At 41.3% G+C, this 19546-nt stretch overlaps 6 protein-coding genes across 6 annotated transcripts; all 6 read left to right on the top strand.

Moving 5' to 3' along the window:
- The first annotated feature begins 532 nt into the window (after positions 1-532).
- On the top strand, positions 533-2016 carry LOC114431980 (fish-egg lectin-like). Its single transcript, XM_028399700.1, has 5 exons — positions 533-661; positions 751-987; positions 1065-1279; positions 1363-1487; positions 1705-2016. Exons 1-5 carry the CDS (start codon positions 607-609, stop codon positions 1844-1846), a joined length of 774 nt encoding a protein of 257 aa, XP_028255501.1. The 5' UTR covers positions 533-606; the 3' UTR covers positions 1847-2016.
- Positions 2017-3808: 1792 nt separating this feature from the next.
- Positions 3809-5292, top strand: LOC114431751 (fish-egg lectin-like). The gene is made up of 5 exons (XM_028399364.1): positions 3809-3937; positions 4027-4263; positions 4341-4555; positions 4639-4763; positions 4981-5292. Exons 1-5 carry the CDS (start codon positions 3883-3885, stop codon positions 5120-5122), a joined length of 774 nt encoding a protein of 257 aa, XP_028255165.1. The 5' UTR covers positions 3809-3882; the 3' UTR covers positions 5123-5292.
- A 1792-nt stretch (positions 5293-7084) lies between these two features.
- LOC114431752 (fish-egg lectin-like) lies at positions 7085-8563 on the top strand. Its single transcript, XM_028399365.1, has 5 exons — positions 7085-7213; positions 7303-7539; positions 7617-7831; positions 7915-8032; positions 8245-8563. The coding sequence occupies exons 1-5, from the start codon at positions 7159-7161 to the stop codon at positions 8391-8393; spliced, it is 774 nt and encodes a 257-aa protein (XP_028255166.1). The 5' UTR covers positions 7085-7158; the 3' UTR covers positions 8394-8563.
- A 1791-nt stretch (positions 8564-10354) lies between these two features.
- Positions 10355-11838, top strand: LOC114431743 (fish-egg lectin-like). Its single transcript, XM_028399353.1, has 5 exons — positions 10355-10483; positions 10573-10809; positions 10887-11101; positions 11185-11309; positions 11527-11838. Exons 1-5 carry the CDS (start codon positions 10429-10431, stop codon positions 11666-11668), a joined length of 774 nt encoding a protein of 257 aa, XP_028255154.1. The 5' UTR covers positions 10355-10428; the 3' UTR covers positions 11669-11838.
- A 1792-nt stretch (positions 11839-13630) lies between these two features.
- On the top strand, positions 13631-15114 carry LOC114431733 (fish-egg lectin-like). Its single transcript, XM_028399340.1, has 5 exons — positions 13631-13759; positions 13849-14085; positions 14163-14377; positions 14461-14585; positions 14803-15114. Exons 1-5 carry the CDS (start codon positions 13705-13707, stop codon positions 14942-14944), a joined length of 774 nt encoding a protein of 257 aa, XP_028255141.1. The 5' UTR covers positions 13631-13704; the 3' UTR covers positions 14945-15114.
- Positions 15115-16906: 1792 nt separating this feature from the next.
- On the top strand, positions 16907-18292 carry LOC114431775 (fish-egg lectin-like). The gene is made up of 5 exons (XM_028399399.1): positions 16907-17035; positions 17125-17361; positions 17439-17653; positions 17737-17861; positions 18070-18292. The coding sequence occupies exons 1-5, from the start codon at positions 16981-16983 to the stop codon at positions 18209-18211; spliced, it is 774 nt and encodes a 257-aa protein (XP_028255200.1). The 5' UTR covers positions 16907-16980; the 3' UTR covers positions 18212-18292.
- The last annotated feature ends 1254 nt before the right edge of the window (positions 18293-19546 follow it).

The following is a 19546-nucleotide window of genomic DNA, read 5'->3' as shown; positions in this document are numbered from 1 at the left end:
TGGCTTTTATCATGTCAAAAATGCTGCTGTCCTTAGTCTGAATGTATGACCATCTCGTACCAACCAGAGCTCTCTCCAGAGAGCAGAAAAACAACTGATCTCATCTGCCACAGCCTGAAGCAGGAAGTCAGTGACTCTACAAATAGTTTATATAATGTAATAACCAGTGTTAGGAGGGATACCTTAAAAAGTATTTAGTTACAGAATACAGATTACATGTACTAAAAAGTATTTTTGTAATGTATTCTGTTACATTACTCAATCTGGGGAAAGTATTCTGAAAACAGCAGCAAGCGATCCTCTCGGGACACACACACACCGACTTTTGCTTATGCAAAAAGAAACACAAGCAATAACAGGCAATAATGGTAACATTTTAGTAACATTACAGAATAAAAATTGCAATAAACTGTGTACATGTATAATGACAATGAAGTTGAGTTGAATCTTGATCTCGTTCCAATTTTCCTGACCTGCCTGAAAAACCAGTTTAGCTTCAAGGTTCATGGTATAAAAGAGCCTCCATCACACATGTGTCAGAGCAGTAGCTCTAACATACACAGGTTCTTCCAGAGGAGTGCTGCAGTGCACAGAATCAGAGACGACATGAAAGCTGTTGCAGTCTTGTTGGTGGTCCTGAGCTTCCTGACTGTCAGTCATGGTATGTGCAGCTTTTAACCTGAGACATTACTAAAGGATTTGACTAAGTCAGTGAAGGTGAACGCTGAGGTTTTCTTTTTCTCTCCACAGGCTGGACATGTAAAGCAGGCCCACAGCAGTTCCCTGCGCAACAGATTGATGCTGGAGAGGGGCAAGTTGTGCTGACTGACAGGGACTCTAAAGCCTATTACCTGAGTGAATCAACTTGGTTTGAACTGGGTTCAGTCGCCCTCAAACATGTCTCAGTGGGACCTGCAGGAATCTGGGGGGTTGACAGCTCAGACAAGGTCTACAAATATGTAGCTGGCGACTTTATTCTTGTTAATGGTAACTATTATTACAGACTAATTTCACACATTTAAAGGACACACATTGTTGCTTCCTAATGTTGCCTCTATCTCCAGGTCAGACCTTACAGCAGGTGGATGCTGGAGGTGATGGTCAGGTTGTGGGAGTCACTAGTGGTTCCTACATCTACTGTCTGAAAAGTTCCATTGCTATAAACTACAGTCAAGTGGGCTCTGTGAGCTGGAATGAACTGGCTGGGAGATTGATGTATTTCAGCTGCAGTCCGTTAGGATGTTGGGGAGTCAATGCGGTGGAACAGATCTTCTACACAGTAAACTCTGTCTTAATTCTCAATTTGTTGTGTTATTGACTTCATTGATTTTGATATCTCACCATGTTTTCCTCCAATCTCAGAGAGTAACACCAAATACCTGTGACATCAGTGGCTGGATACACATCCCAGGAGCTGCATTAATGGCTGAAGTCGGAACCGATGGAAACGTCTTTGTTGTAAACCGACAGGGCCATGTCTACCAGAGGTAAGACCTTCCTTAAACCAGTCTGAAGGTCTTAATTGAGTGTGTTTACAATAACAGTATTAAAGATCTTTCAATCTCTTGTCACCATGACACATTCTTTCCTGCATTGGAATAAAGCAGTCTCAACTTTGTGTCCAGCTTATGGCGCCATTGTTTTATTATTGGGAAAGTACTTAATGCCACTTATGGCTCGGGTTAACTTCTGTCCTCTCTACAGAACTGGCATTTCCCCAAGTGTTCCACAAGGCACAGATTGGCTCTACATCCCAATGTGCCTACCCATCAAGCATGTGAGCTACGACCTGGGCCAACTGTGGCTTGTGACCAAAGGCGGCATCATCATGCAGTGCTCTAACTAATGTCTTTGCAGACTTCACTATGATCTTTGTTGATTCTGTGACACAATCCAAAATAATCAGCATGTGATTTATTTTAGAGGTTCTTGTTAATGATGTCTGACATGATTCTGATTCTGTTATATTTTCTATTGCATGTATAAAAGATAATAAAAAATACACTTCTATCTCAATTGAGTGTAATGATTTTGTTATTATGGAAACTCTTTTTTCATAGTGTGTAGCCAGTCTTAGCAGATTTTATGTTCAAATTTGGGTCTGATTTTCCCCCTGATCTTGCCTCAAACAAAAATAAAAGATAATAGAATGTTAAGATAATTATATATAAGATAATTTTTCTAAAGAGGTTTCTTTCAGTGCATTAGGCTGACCTTTATTAACATTTCTCTGTACAGCTGGTACAACAGCAAGGATGTGAGATGAGATAAGGTCATTGTTTTTCTTAAGCAATTCATGGTTATGGCTCCTGTCAAGTTAGTGTGGACTATTTTTGGTTGAAAAGAGTATGTTCGAATTTCCACTATTATCCAGGACATGAAGTTTACGTTTCCTCTCAAGTGTCTCGCTTCTGTGACATTGCCAGCTAAACACAGATAAGCAGTCCTAGCTACAATATGTAATAAATCTACCACCTGTGACTGGTTTGCAGCCCCATCTTACAAACTACACAGCACTGTGTGTTCTGACACCTCTATTAGAACCAGTATATCAGTATGCAGCTCCCTTTAGAGGGCTACAGTGGTGCTTCCTGAAACATTCAAGGAACTCTTAGGTTCTCATAGTGTGAAATGGATGCTGAGAAATAGCACTGATTAGCATGTCAAACCTGTTGGTAACCTCCCTCACACCAAAACAGGAACACCAGTCAAAGTTGAAGCATGTTGTTTCTGTAAGACATGGAAGGTTTTAGCTTCCTTATTGCCTTGATTTCCAGCTGCACTTCTTCCTCATTACAATCCAGCTGTCACACAACTGAGACAGAATAGGTACTGTCGGGGAGAAATCCCCTTTTTTCTTCTGATCACCTCCCGAGTTGGTTTATGAGGAAGGAGCGGATAAATTCTGGTCTCAAAATTACAATTTATTGAACAATGAGGCAGATTCTGAGTCACAGAGCTCTGGGTTGTTGCACACATAGAACCAAAAAAAGACACAAGAACAGAACAACCAACAACAACGAACAACCACGCAGCAACAACCACCCGACATGGAATTCACACATTGATATACCCTGGGGCATTCCAGCCTGCCGGCCCAAAGGGGCATCTACTATCCCCCCTGCAGACCCTGGGTCATACAGCGAATAGACCATTAGTTTTTATTCCCTAATAAGGTAAAACCTCAATTCCTTAAATCTCATAGGTTGTGAGTCCGATCTGGGGGTGACCATAAACTGGACACTCAGGAGAAAAACACATTCCTTTAGAATCTGGCTTTTATCATGTCAAAAATGCTGCTGTCCTTAGTCTGAATGTATGACCATCTCGTACCAACCGGAGCTCTCTCCAGAGAGCAGAAAAACAACTGATCTCATCTGCCACAGCCTGAAGCAGGAAGTCAGTGACTCTACAAATAGTTTATATAATGTAATAACCAGTGTTAGGAGGGATACCTTAAAAAAGTATTTAGTTACAGAATACAGATTACATGTACTAAAAAGTATTTTTGTAATGTATTCTGTTACATTACTCAATCTGGGGAAAGTATTCTGAAAACAGCAGCAAGCGATCCTCTCGGGACACACACACACACCGACTTTTGCTTATGCAAAAAGAAACACAAGCAATAACAGGCAATAATGGTAACATTTTAGTAACATTACAGAATAAAAATTGCAATAAACTGTGTACATGTATAATGACAATGAAGTTGAGTTGAATCTTGATCTCGTTCCAATTTTCCTGACCTGCCTGAAAAACCAGTTTAGCTTCAAGGTTCATGGTATAAAAGAGCCTCCATCACACATGTGTCAGAGCAGTAGCTCTAACATACACAGGTTCTTCCAGAGGAGTGCTGCAGTGCACAGAATCAGAGACGACATGAAAGCTGTTGCAGTCTTGTTGGTGGTCCTGAGCTTCCTGACTGTCAGTCATGGTAGGTGCAGCTTTTAACCTGAGACATTACTAAAGGATTTGACTAAGTCAGTGAAGGTGAACGCTGAGGTTTTCTTTTTCTCTCCACAGGCTGGACATGTAAAGCAGGCCCACAGCAGTTCCCTGCGCAACAGATTGATGCTGGAGAGGGGCAAGTTGTGCTGACTGACAGGGACTCTAAAGCCTATTACCTGAGTGAATCAACTTGGTTTGAACTGGGTTCAGTCGCCCTCAAACATGTCTCAGTGGGACCTGCAGGAATCTGGGGGGTTGACAGCTCAGACAAGGTCTACAAATATGTAGCTGGCGACTTTATTCTTGTTAATGGTAACTATTATTACAGACTCATTTCACACATTTAAAGGACACACATTGTTGCTTCCTAATGTTGCCTCTATCTCCAGGTCAGACCTTACAGCAGGTGGATGCTGGAGGTGATGGTCAGGTTGTGGGAGTCACTAGTGGTTCCTACATCTACTGTCTGAAAAGTTCCATTGCTTTAAACTACAGTCAAGTGGGCTCTGTGAGCTGGAATGAACTGGCTGGGAGATTGATGTATTTCAGCTGCAGTCCGTTAGGATGTTGGGGAGTCAATGCGGTGGAACAGATCTTCTACACAGTAAACTCTGTCTTAATTCTCAATTTGTTGTGTTATTGACTTCATTGATTTTGATATCTCACCATGTTTTCCTCCAATCTCAGAGAGTAACACCAAATACCTGTGACATCAGTGGCTGGATACACATCCCAGGAGCTGCATTAATGGCTGAAGTCGGAACCGATGGAAACGTCTTTGTTGTAAACCGACAGGGCCATGTCTACCAGAGGTAAGACCTTCCTTAAACCAGTCTGAAGGTCTTAATTGAGTGTGTTTACAATAACAGTATTAAAGATCTTTCAATCTCTTGTCACCATGACACATTCTTTCCTGCATTGGAATAAAGCAGTCTCAACTTTGTGTCCAGCTTATGGCGCCATTGTTTTATTATTGGGAAAGTACTTAATGCCACTTATGGCTCGGGTTAACTTCTGTCCTCTCTACAGAACTGGCATTTCCCCAAGTGTTCCACAAGGCACAGATTGGCTCTACATCCCAATGTGCCTACCCATCAAGCATGTGAGCTACGACCTGGGCCAACTGTGGCTTGTGACCAAAGGCGGCATCATCATGCAGTGCTCTAACTAATGTCTTTGCAGACTTCACTATGATCTTTGTTGATTCTGTGACACAATCCAAAATAATCAGCATGTGATTTATTTTAGAGGTTCTTGTTAATGATGTCTGACATGATTCTGATTCTGTTATATTTTCTATTGCATGTATAAAAGATAATAAAAAATACACTTCTATCTCAATTGAGTGTAATGATTTTGTTATTATGGAAACTCTTTTTTCATAGTGTGTAGCCAGTCTTAGCAGATTTTATGTTCAAATTTGGGTCTGATTTTCCCCCTGATCTCGCATCAAACAAAAATAAAAGATAATAGAATGTTAAGATAATTATATATAAGATAATTTTTCTAAAGAGGTTTCTTTCAGTGCATTAGGCTGACCTTTATTAACATTTCTCTGTACAGCTGGTACAACAGCAAGGATGTGAGATGAGATAAGGTCATTGTTTTTCTTAAGCAATTCATGGTTATGGCTCCTGTCAAGTTAGTGTGGACTATTTTTGGTTGAAAAGAGTATGTTCGAATTTCCACTATTATCCAGGACATGAAGTTTACGTTTCCTCTCAAGTGTCTCGCTTCTGTGACATTGCCAGCTAAACACAGATAAGCAGTCCTAGCTACAATATGTAATAAATCTACCACCTGTGACTGGTTTGCAGCCCCATCTTACAAACTACACAGCACTGTGTGTTCTGACACCTCTATTAGAACCAGTATATCAGTATGCAGCTCCCTTTAGAGGGCTACAGTGGTGCTTCCTGAAACATTCAAGGAACTCTTAGGTTCTCATAGTGTGAAATGGATGCTGAGAAATAGCACTGATTAGCATGTCAAACCTGTTGGTAACCTCCCTCACACCAAAACAGGAACACCAGTCAAAGTTGAAGCATGTTGTTTCTGTAAGACATGGAAGGTTTTAGCTTCCTTATTGCCTTGATTTCCAGCTGCACTTCTTCCTCATTACAATCCAGCTGTCACACAACTGAGACAGAATAGGTACTGTCGGGGAGAAATCCCCTTTTTTCTTCTGATCACCTCCCGAGTTGGTTTATGAGGAAGGAGCGGATAAATTCTGGTCTCAAAATTACAATTTATTGAACAATGAGGCAGATTCTGAGTCACAGAGCTCTGGGTTGTTGCACACATAGAACCAAAAAAAGACACAAGAACAGAACAACCAACAACAACGAACAACCACGCAGCAACAACCACCAGACATGGAATTCACACATTGATATACCCTGGGGCATTCCAGCCTGCCGGCCCAAAGGGGCATCTACTATCCCCCCTGCAGACCCTGGGTCATACAGTGAATAGACCATTAGTTTTTATTCCCTAATAAGGTAAAACCTCAATTCCTTAAATCTCATAGGTTGTGAGTCCGATCTGGGGGTGACCATAAACTGGACACTCAGGAGAAAAACACATTCCTTTAGAATCTGGCTTTTATCATGTCAAAAATGCTGCTGTCCTTAGTCTGAATGTATGACCATCTCGTACCAACCGGAGCTCTCTCCAGAGAGCAGAAAAACAACTGATCTCATCTGCCACAGCCTGAAGCAGGAAGTCAGTGACTCTACAAATAGTTTATATAATGTAATAACCAGTGTTAGGAGGGATACCTTAAAAAAGTATTTAGTTACAGAATACAGATTACATGTACTAAAAAGTATTTTTGTAATGTATTCTGTTACATTACTCAATCTGGGGAAAGTATTCTGAAAACAGCAGCAAGCGATCCTCTCGGCACACACACACACACCGACTTTTGCTTATGCAAAAAGAAACACAAGCAATAACAGGCAATAATGGTAACATTTTAGTAACATTACAGAATAAAAATTGCAATAAACTGTGTACATGTATAATGACAATGAAGTTGAGTTGAATCTTGATCTCGTTCCAATTTTCCTGACCTGCCTGAAAAACCAGTTTAGCTTCAAGGTTCATGGTATAAAAGAGCCTCCATCACACATGTGTCAGAGCAGTAGCTCTAACATACACAGGTTCTTCCAGAGGAGTGCTGCAGTGCACAGAATCAGAGACGACATGAAAGCTGTTGCAGTCTTGTTGGTGGTCCTGAGCTTCCTGACTGTCAGTCATGGTAGGTGCAGCTTTTAACCTGAGACATTACTAAAGGATTTGACTAAGTCAGTGAAGGTGAACGCTGAGGTTTTCTTTTTCTCTCCACAGGCTGGACATGTAAAGCAGGCCCACAGCAGTTCCCTGCGCAACAGATTGATGCTGGAGAGGGGCAAGTTGTGCTGACTGACAGGGACTCTAAAGCCTATTACCTGAGTGAATCAACTTGGTTTGAACTGGGTTCAGTCGCCCTCAAACATGTCTCAGTGGGACCTGCAGGAATCTGGGGGGTTGACAGCTCAGACAAGGTCTACAAATATGTAGCTGGCGACTTTATTCTTGTTAATGGTAACTATTATTACAGACTCATTTCACACATTTAAAGGACACACATTGTTGCTTCCTAATGTTGCCTCTATCTCCAGGTCAGACCTTACAGCAGGTGGATGCTGGAGGTGATGGTCAGGTTGTGGGAGTCACTAGTGGTTCCTACATCTACTGTCTGAAAAGTTCCATTGCTTTAAACTACAGTCAAGTGGGCTCTGTGAGCTGGAATGAACTGGCTGGGAGATTGATGTATTTCAGCTGCAGTCCGCTAGGATGTTGGGGAGTCAATGCGGTGGAACAGATCTTCTACACAGTAAACTCTGTCTTAATTCTCAATTTGTTGTGTTATTGACTTCATTGATTTTGATATCTCACCATGTTTTCCTCCAATCTCAGAGAGTAACACCAAATACCTGTGACATCAGTGACTGGATATATATCCCAGGAGCTGCATTAATGGCTGAAGTCGGAACCGATGGAAACGTCTTTGTTGTAAACCGACAGGGGCCATGTTCTACAGAGGTAAGACCTCAGTACCAGTCTGGAGGTCTTAATTGAGTGTGTTTAATACTGTATTGAAGATCTTTCAATCTCTTGTCACCATGACACATTCTTTCCTGCATTGGAATAAAGCAGTCTCAACTTTGTGTCCAGCTTATGGCGCCATTGTTTTATTATTGGGAAAGTACTTAATGCCACTTATGGCTCGGGTTAACTTCTGTCCTCTCTACAGAACTGGCATTTCCCCAAGTGTTCCACAAGGCACAGATTGGCTCTACATCCCAATGTGCCTACCCATCAAGCATGTGAGCTACGACCTGGGCCAACTGTGGCTTGTGACCAAAGGCGGCATCATCATGCAGTGCTCTAACTAATGTCTTTGCAGACTTCACTATGATCTTTGTTGATTCTGTGACACAATCCAAAATAATCAGCATGTGATTTATTTTAGAGGTTCTTGTTAATGATGTCTGACATGATTCTGATTCTGCTATATTTTCTATTGCATGTATAAAAGATAATAAAAAATACACTTCTATCTCAATTGAGTGTAATGATTTTGTTATTATGGAAACTCTTTTTTCATAGTGTGTAGCCAGTCTTAGCAGATTTTATGTTCAAATTTGGGTCTGATTTTCCCCCTGATCTCGCATCAAACAAAAATAAAAGATAATAGAATGTTAAGATAATTATATATAAGATAATTTTTCTAAAGAGGTTTCTTTCAGTGCATTAGGCTGACCTTTATTAACATTTCTCTGTACAGCTGGTACAACAGCAAGGATGTGAGATGAGATAAGGTCATTGTTTTTCTTAAGCAATTCATGGTTATGGCTCCTGTCAAGTTAGTGTGGACTATTTTTGGTTGAAAAGAGTATGTTCGAATTTCCACTATTATCCAGGACATGAAGTTTACGTTTCCTCTCAAGTGTCTCGCTTCTGTGACATTGCCAGCTAAACACAGATAAGCAGTCCTAGCTACAATATGTAATAAATCTACCACCTGTGACTGGTTTGCAGCCCCATCTTACAAACTACACAGCACTGTGTGTTCTGACACCTCTATTAGAACCAGTATATCAGTATGCAGCTCCCTTTAGAGGGCTACAGTGGTGCTTCCTGAAACATTCAAGGAACTCTTAGGTTCTCATATTGTGAAATGGATGCTGAGAAATAGCACTGATTAGCATGTCAAACCTGTTGGTAACCTCCCTCACACCAAAACAGGAACACCAGTCAAAGTTGAAGCATGTTGTTTCTGTAAGACATGGAAGGTTTTAGCTTCCTTATTGCCTTGATTTCCAGCTGCACTTCTTCCTCATTACAATCCAGCTGTCACACAACTGAGACAGAATAGGTACTGTCGGGGAGAAATCCCCTTTTTTCTTCTGATCACCTCCCGAGTTGGTTTATGAGGAAGGAGCGGATAAATTCTGGTCTCAAAATTACAATTTATTGAACAATGAGGCAGATTCTGAGTCACAGAGCTCTGGGTTGTTGCACACATAGAACCAAAAAAAGACACAAGAACAGAACAACCAACAACAACGAACAACCACGCAGCAACAACCACCAGACATGGAATTCACACATTGATATACCCTGGGGCATTCCAGCCTGCCGGCCCAAAGGGGCATCTACTATCCCCCCTGCAGACCCTGGGTCATACAGTGAATAGACCATTAGTTTTTATTCCCTAATAAGGTAAAACCTCAATTCCTTAAATCTCATAGGTTGTGAGTCCGATCTGGGGGTGACCATAAACTGGACACTCAGGAGAAAAACACATTCCTTTAGAATCTGGCTTTTATCATGTCAAAAATGCTGCTGTCCTTAGTCTGAATGTATGACCATCTCGTACCAACCGGAGCTCTCTCCAGAGAGCAGAAAAACAACTGATCTCATCTGCCACAGCCTGAAGCAGGAAGTCAGTGACTCTACAAATAGTTTATATAATGTAATAACCAGTGTTAGGAGGGATACCTTAAAAAGTATTTAGTTACAGAATACAGATTACATGTACTAAAAAGTATTTTTGTAATGTATTCTGTTACATTATTCAATCTGGGGAAAGTATTCTGAAAACAGCAGCAAGCGATCCTCTCGGGACACACACACACACCGACTTTTGCTTATGCAAAAAGAAACACAAGCAATAACAGGCAATAATGGTAACATTTTAGTAACATTACAGAATAAAAATTGCAATAAACTGTGTACATGTATAATGACAATGAAGTTGAGTTGAATCTTGATCTCGTTCCAATTTTCCTGACCTGCCTGAAAAACCAGTTTAGCTTCAAGGTTCATGGTATAAAAGAGCCTCCATCACACATGTGTCAGAGCAGTAGCTCTAACATACACAGGTTCTTCCAGAGGAGTGCTGCAGTGCACAGAATCAGAGACGACATGAAAGCTGTTGCAGTCTTGTTGGTGGTCCTGAGCTTCCTGACTGTCAGTCATGGTAGGTGCAGCTTTTAACCTGAGACATTACTAAAGGATTTGACTAAGTCAGTGAAGGTGAACGCTGAGGTTTTCTTTTTCTCTCCACAGGCTGGACATGTAAAGCAGGCCCACAGCAGTTCCCTGCGCAACAGATTGATGCTGGAGAGGGGCAAGTTGTGCTGACTGACAGGGACTCTAAAGCCTATTACCTGAGTGAATCAACTTGGTTTGAACTGGGTTCAGTCGCCCTCAAACATGTCTCAGTGGGACCTGCAGGAATCTGGGGGGTTGACAGCTCAGACAAGGTCTACAAATATGTAGCTGGCGACTTTATTCTTGTTAATGGTAACTATTATTACAGACTAATTTCACACATTTAAAGGACACACATTGTTGCTTCCTAATGTTGCCTCTATCTCCAGGTCAGACCTTACAGCAGGTGGATGCTGGAGGTGATGGTCAGGTTGTGGGAGTCACTAGTGGTTCCTACATCTACTGTCTGAAAAGTTCCATTGCTTTAAACTACAGTCAAGTGGGCTCTGTGAGCTGGAATGAACTGGCTGGGAGATTGATGTATTTCAGCTGCAGTCCGCTAGGATGTTGGGGAGTCAATGCGGTGGAACAGATCTTCTACACAGTAAACTCTGTCTTAATTCTCAATTTGTTGTGTTATTGACTTCATTGATTTTGATATCTCACCATGTTTTCCTCCAATCTCAGAGAGTAACACCAAATACCTGTGACATCAGTGGCTGGATATATATCCCAGGAGCTGCATTAATGGCTGAAGTCGGAACCGATGGAAACGTCTTTGTTGTAAACCGACAGGGCCATGTCTACCAGAGGTAAGACCTTCCTTAAACCAGTCTGAAGGTCTTAATTGAGTGTGTTTACAATAACAGTATTAAAGATCTTTCAATCTCTTGTCACCATGACACATTCTTTCCTGCATTGGAATAAAGCAGTCTCAACTTTGTGTCCAGCTTATGGCGCCATTGTTTTATTATTGGGAAAGTACTTAATGCCACTTATGGCTCGGGTTAACTTCTGTCCTCTCTACAGAACTGGCATTTCCCCAAGTGTTCCACAAGGCACAGATTGGCTCTACATCCCAATGTGCCTACCCATCAAGCATGTGAGCTACGACCTGGGCCAACTGTGGCTTGTGACCAAAGGCGGCATCATCATGCAGTGCTCTAACTAATGTCTTTGCAGACTTCACTATGATCTTTGTTGATTCTGTGACACAATCCAAAATAATCAGCATGTGATTTATTTTAGAGGTTCTTGTTAATGATGTCTGACATGATTCTGATTCTGTTATATTTTCTATTGCATGTATAAAAGATAATAAAAAATACACTTCTATCTCAATTGAGTGTAATGATTTTGTTATTATGGAAACTCTTTTTTCATAGTGTGTAGCCAGTCTTAGCAGATTTTATGTTCAAATTTGGGTCTGATTTTCCCCCTGATCTCGCATCAAACAAAAATAAAAGATAATAGAATGTTAAGATAATTATATATAAGATAATTTTTCTAAAGAGGTTTCTTTCAGTGCATTAGGCTGACCTTTATTAACATTTCTCTGTACAGCTGGTACAACAGCAAGGATGTGAGATGAGATAAGGTCATTGTTTTTCTTAAGCAATTCATGGTTATGGCTCCTGTCAAGTTAGTGTGGACTATTTTTGGTTGAAAAGAGTATGTTCGAATTTCCACTATTATCCAGGACATGAAGTTTACGTTTCCTCTCAAGTGTCTCGCTTCTGTGACATTGCCAGCTAAACACAGATAAGCAGTCCTAGCTACAATATGTAATAAATCTACCACCTGTGACTGGTTTGCAGCCCCATCTTACAAACTACACAGCACTGTGTGTTCTGACACCTCTATTAGAACCAGTATATCAGTATGCAGCTCCCTTTAGAGGGCTACAGTGGTGCTTCCTGAAACATTCAAGGAACTCTTAGGTTCTCATATTGTGAAATGGATGCTGAGAAATAGCACTGATTAGCATGTCAAACCTGTTGGTAACCTCCCTCACACCAAAACAGGAACACCAGTCAAAGTTGAAGCATGTTGTTTCTGTAAGACATGGAAGGTTTTAGCTTCCTTATTGCCTTGATTTCCAGCTGCACTTCTTCCTCATTACAATCCAGCTGTCACACAACTGAGACAGAATAGGTACTGTCGGGGAGAAATCCCCTTTTTTCTTCTGATCACCTCCCGAGTTGGTTTATGAGGAAGGAGCGGATAAATTCTGGTCTCAAAATTACAATTTATTGAACAATGAGGCAGATTCTGAGTCACAGAGCTCTGGGTTGTTGCACACATAGAACCAAAAAAAGACACAAGAACAGAACAACCAACAACAACGAACAACCACGCAGCAACAACCACCAGACATGGAATTCACACATTGATATACCCTGGGGCATTCCAGCCTGCCGGCCCAAAGGGGCATCTACTATCCCCCCTGCAGACCCTGGGTCATACAGTGAATAGACCATTAGTTTTTATTCCCTAATAAGGTAAAACCTCAATTCCTTAAATCTCATAGGTTGTGAGTCCGATCTGGGGGTGACCATAAACTGGACACTCAGGAGAAAAACACATTCCTTTAGAATCTGGCTTTTATCATGTCAAAAATGCTGCTGTCCTTAGTCTGAATGTATGACCATCTCGTACCAACCGGAGCTCTCTCCAGAGAGCAGAAAAACAACTGATCTCATCTGCCACAGCCTGAAGCAGGAAGTCAGTGACTCTACAAATAGTTTATATAATGTAATAACCAGTGTTAGGAGGGATACCTTAAAAAAGTATTTAGTTACAGAATACAGATTACATGTACTAAAAAGTATTTTTGTAATGTATTCTGTTACATTACTCAATCTGGGGAAAGTATTCTGAAAACAGCAGCAAGCGATCCTCTCGGCACACACACACACACCGACTTTTGCTTATGCAAAAAGAAACACAAGCAATAACAGGCAATAATGGTAACATTTTAGTAACATTACAGAATAAAAATTGCAATAAACTGTGTACATGTATAATGACAATGAAGTTGAGTTGAATCTTGATCTCGTTCCAATTTTCCTGACCTGCCTGAAAAACCAGTTTAGCTTCAAGGTTCATGGTATAAAAGAGCCTCCATCACACATGTGTCAGAGCAGTAGCTCTAACATACACAGGTTCTTCCAGAGGAGTGCTGCAGTGCACAGAATCAGAGACGACATGAAAGCTGTTGCAGTCTTGTTGGTGGTCCTGAGCTTCCTGACTGTCAGTCATGGTAGGTGCAGCTTTTAACCTGAGACATTACTAAAGGATTTGACTAAGTCAGTGAAGGTGAACGCTGAGGTTTTCTTTTTCTCTCCACAGGCTGGACATGTAAAGCAGGCCCACAGCAGTTCCCTGCGCAACAGATTGATGCTGGAGAGGGGCAAGTTGTGCTGACTGACAGGGACTCTAAAGCCTATTACCTGAGTGAATCAACTTGGTTTGAACTGGGTTCAGTCGCCCTCAAACATGTCTCAGTGGGACCTGCAGGAATCTGGGGGGTTGACAGCTCAGACAAGGTCTACAAATATGTAGCTGGCGACTTTATTCTTGTTAATGGTAACTATTATTACAGACTAATTTCACACATTTAAAGGACACACATTGTTGCTTCCTAATGTTGCCTCTATCTCCAGGTCAGACCTTACAGCAGGTGGATGCTGGAGGTGATGGTCAGGTTGTGGGAGTCACTAGTGGTTCCTACATCTACTGTCTGAAAAGTTCCATTGCTTTAAACTACAGTCAAGTGGGCTCTGTGAGCTGGAATGAACTGGCTGGGAGATTGATGTATTTCAGCTGCAGTCCGTTAGGATGTTGGGGAGTCAATGCGGTGGAACAGATCTTCTACACAGTAAACTCTGTCTTAATTCTCAATTTGTTGTGTTATTGACTTCATTGATTTTGATATCTCACCATGTTTTCCTCCAATCTCAGAGAGTAACACCAAATACCTGTGACATCAGTGGCTGGATACACATCCCAGGAGCTGCATTAATGGCTGAAGTCGGAACCGATGGAAACGTCTTTGTTGTAAACCGACAGGGCCATGTCTACCAGAGGTAAGACCTTCCTTAAACCAGTCTGAAGGTCTTAATTGAGTGTGTTTACAATAACAGTATTAAAGATCTTTCAATCTCTTGTCACCATGACACATTCTTTCCTGCATTGGAATAAAGCAGTCTCAACTTTGTGTCCAGCTTATGGCGCCATTGTTTTATTATTGGGAAAGTACTTAATGCCACTTATGGCTCGGGTTAACTTCTGTCCTCTCTACAGAACTGGCATTTCCCCAAGTGTTCCACAAGGCACAGATTGGCTCTACATCCCAATGTGCCTACCCATCAAGCATGTGAGCTACGACCTGGGCCAACTGTGGCTTGTGACCAAAGGCGGCATCATCATGCAGTGCTCTAACTAATGTCTTTGCAGACTTCACTATGATCTTTGTTGATTCTGTGACACAATCCAAAATAATCAGCATGTGATTTATTTTAGAGGTTCTTGTTAATGATGTCTGACATGATTCTGATTCTGCTATATTTTCTATTGCATGTATAAAAGATAATAAAAAATACACTTCTATCTCAATTGAGTGTAATGATTTTGTTATTATGGAAACTCTTTTTTCATAGTGTGTAGCCAGTCTTAGCAGATTTTATGTTCAAATTTGGGTCTGATTTTCCCCCTGATCTCGCATCAAACAAAAATAAAAGATAATAGAATGTTAAGATAATTATATATAAGATAATTTTTCTAAAGAGGTTTCTTTCAGTGCATTAGGCTGACCTTTATTAACATTTCTCTGTACAGCTGGTACAACAGCAAGGATGTGAGATGAGATAAGGTCATTGTTTTTCTTAAGCAATTCATGGTTATGGCTCCTGTCAAGTTAGTGTGGACTATTTTTGGTTGAAAAGAGTATGTTCGAATTTCCACTATTATCCAGGACATGAAGTTTACGTTTCCTCTCAAGTGTCTCGCTTCTGTGACATTGCCAGCTAAACACAGATAAGCAGTCCTAGCTACAATATGTAATAAATCTACCACCTGTGACTGGTTTGCAGCCCCATCTTACAAACTACACAGCACTGTGTGTTCTGACACCTCTATTAGAACCAGTATATCAGTATGCAGCTCCCTTTAGAGGGCTACAGTGGTGCTTCCTGAAACATTCAAGGAACTCTTAGGTTCTCATAGTGTGAAATGGATGCTGAGAAATAGCACTGATTAGCATGTCAAACCTGTTGGTAACCTCCCTCACACCAAAACAGGAACACCAGTCAAAGTTGAAGCATGTTGTTTCTGTAAGACATGGAAGGTTTTAGCTTCCTTATTGCCTTGATTTCCAGCTGCACTTCTTCCTCATTACAATCCAGCTGTCACACAACTGAGACAGAATAGGTACTGTCGGGGAGAAATCCCCTTTTTTCTTCTGATCACCTCCCGAGTTGGTTTATGAGGAAGGAGCGGATAAATTCTGGTCTCAAAATTACAATTTATTGAACAATGAGGCAGATTCTGAGTCACAGAGCTCTGGGTTGTTGCACACATAGAACCAAAAAAAGACACAAGAACAGAACAACCAACAACAACGAACAACCACGCAGCAACAACCACCAGACATGGAATTCACACATTGATATACCCTGGGGCATTCCAGCCTGCCGGCCCAAAGGGGCATCTACTATCCCCCCTGCAGACCCTGGGTCATACAGTGAATAGACCATTAGTTTTTATTCCCTAATAAGGTAAAACCTCAATTCCTTAAATCTCATAGGTTGTGAGTCCGATCTGGGGGTGACCATAAACTGGACACTCAGGAGAAAAACACATTCCTTTAGAATCTGGCTTTTATCATGTCAAAAATGCTGCTGTCCTTAGTCTGAATGTATGACCATCTCGTACCAACCGGAGCTCTCTCCAGAGAGCAGAAAAACAACTGATCTCATCTGCCACAGCCTGAAGCAGGAAGTCAGTGACTCTACAAATAGTTTATATAATGTAATAACCAGTGTTAGGAGGGATACCTTAAAAAAGTATTTAGTTACAGAATACAGATTACATGTACTAAAAAGTATTTTTGTAATGTATTCTGTTACATTACTCAATCTGGGGAAAGTATTCTGAAAACAGCAGCAAGCGATCCTCTCGGGACACACACACACACCGACTTTTGCTTATGCAAAAAGAAACACAAGCAATAACAGGCAATAATGGTAACATTTTAGTAACATTACAGAATAAAAATTGCAATAAACTGTGTACATGTATAATGACAATGAAGTTGAGTTGAATCTTGATCTCGTTCCAATTTTCCTGACCTGCCTGAAAAACCAGTTTAGCTTCAAGGTTCATGGTATAAAAGAGCCTCCATCACACATGTGTCAGAGCAGTAGCTCTAACATACACAGGTTCTTCCAGAGGAGTGCTGCAGTGCACAGAATCAGAGACGACATGAAAGCTGTTGCAGTCTTGTTGGTGGTCCTGAGCTTCCTGACTGTCAGTCATGGTAGGTGCAGCTTTTAACCTGAGACATTACTAAAGGATTTGACTAAGTCAGTGAAGGTGAACGCTGAGGTTTTCTTTTTCTCTCCACAGGCTGGACATGTAAAGCAGGCCCACAGCAGTTCCCTGCGCAACAGATTGATGCTGGAGAGGGGCAAGTTGTGCTGACTGACAGGGACTCTAAAGCCTATTACCTGAGTGAATCAACTTGGTTTGAACTGGGTTCAGTCGCCCTCAAACATGTCTCAGTGGGACCTGCAGGAATCTGGGGGGTTGACAGCTCAGACAAGGTCTACAAATATGTAGCTGGCGACTTTATTCTTGTTAATGGTAACTATTATTACAGACTAATTTCACACATTTAAAGGACACACATTGTTGCTTCCTAATGTTGCCTCTATCTCCAGGTCAGACCTTACAGCAGGTGGATGCTGGAGGTGATGGTCAGGTTGTGGGAGTCACTAGTGGTTCCTACATCTACTGTCTGAAAAGTTCCATTGCTATAAACTACAGTCAAGTGGGCTCTGTGAGCTGGAATGAACTGGCTGGGAGATTGATGTATTTCAGCTGCAGTCCGTTAGGATGTTGGGGAGTCAATGCGGTGGAACAGATCTTCTACACAGTAAACTCTGTCTTAATTCTCAATTTGTTGTGTTATTGACTTCATTGATTTTGATATCTCACCATGTTTTCCTCCAATCTCAGAGAGTAACACCAAATACCTGTGACATCAGTGGCTGGATACACATCCCAGGAGCTGCATTAATGGCTGAAGTCGGAACCGATGGAAACGTCTTTGTTGTAAACCGACAAAATCAGCTGTTTCAAAGGTAAGACCTCAGTCCAGTCTGGAGGTCTTAATTGAGTGTGTTTATCTGTATTGAAGATCTTTCAATCTCTTGTCACCATGACACATTCTTTCCTGCATTGGAATAAAGCAGTCTCAACTTTGTGTCCAGCTTATGGCGCCATTGTTTTATTATTGGGAAAGTACTTAATGCCACTTATGGCTCGGGTTAACTTCTGTCCTCTCTACAGAACTGGCATTTCCCCAAGTGTTCCACAAGGCACAGATTGGCTCTACATCCCAATGTGCCTACCCATCAAGCATGTGAGCTACGACCTGGGCCAACTGTGGCTTGTGACCAAAGGCGGCATCATCATGCAGTGCTCTAACTAATGTCTTTGCAGACTTCACTATGATCTTTGTTGATTCTGTGACACAATCCAAAATAATCAGCATGTGATTTATTTTAGAGGTTCTTGCTAATAATGTCTGACATGATTCTGATTCTGCTATATTTTCTATTGCATGTATAAAAGATAATAAAAAATACACTTCTATCTCAATTGAGTGTAATGATTTTGTTATTATGGAAACTCTTTTTTCATAGTGTGTAGCCAGTCTTAGCAGATTTTATGTTCGAATTTGGGTCTGATTTTCCCCCTGATCTTGCATCAAACAAAAATAAAAGATAATAGAATGTTAAGATAATTATATATAAGATAATTTTTCTAAAGAGGTTTCTTTCAGTGCATTAGGCTGACCTTTATTAACATTTCTCTGTACAGCTGGTACAACAGCAAGGATGTGAGATGAGATAAGGTCATTGTTTTTCTTAAGCAATTCATGGTTATGGCTCCTGTCAAGTTAGTGTGGACTATTTTTGGTTGAAAAGAGTATGTTCGAATTTCCACTATTATACAGGACATGAAGTTTACGTTTCCTCTCAACTGTCTCGCTTCTGTGACATTGCCAGCTAAACACAGATAAGCAGTCCTAGCTACAATATGTAATAAATCTACCACCTGTGACTGGTTTGCAGCCCCATCTTACAAACTACACAGCACTGTGTGTTCTGACACCTCTATTAGAACCAGTATATCAGTATGCAGCTCCCTTTAGAGGGCTACAGTGGTCCTTCCTGAAACATTCAAGGAACTCTTAAGTTCTCATAGTGTGAAATGGATGCTGAGAAATAGCACTGATTAGCATGTCAAACCTGTTGGTAACCCTCTCACACCAAAACAGGAACACACGTCAAAGTTGAGGCGTGATGTTTCTCTAAGACATGGAAGGTTTTAGCTTCCTTATTGCCTTCATTCCCAGGTGCCCTTCTTCCTCATGAACATTCCAGCTGTCACACAACTGAGACAGAATAGGTACTGTCGGGGAGAAATCCCCTTTTTTCTTCTGATCACCTCCCGAGTTGGTTTATGAGGAAGGAGCGGATAAATTCTGGTCTCAAAATTACAATTTATTGAACAATGAGGCAGATTCTGAGTCACAGAGCTCTGGGTTGTTGCACACATAGAACCAAAAAAAGACACAAGAACAGAACAACCAACAACAACGAACAACCACGCAGCAACAACCACCAGACATGGAATTCACACATTGATATACCCTGGGGCATTCCAGCCTGCCGGCCCAAAGGGGCATCTACTATCCCCCCTGCAGACCCTGGGTCATACAGCGAATAGACCATTAGTTTTTATTCCCTAATAAGGTAAA

Source organism: Parambassis ranga, chromosome 2, assembly GCF_900634625.1.
Source record: "Parambassis ranga chromosome 2, fParRan2.1, whole genome shotgun sequence".
Taxonomy (NCBI): domain Eukaryota; kingdom Metazoa; phylum Chordata; class Actinopteri; family Ambassidae; genus Parambassis; species Parambassis ranga.
The sequence above is the reverse complement of the archived record's forward strand: the minus strand, read 5'-3'. Positions and strand labels throughout refer to the sequence as shown.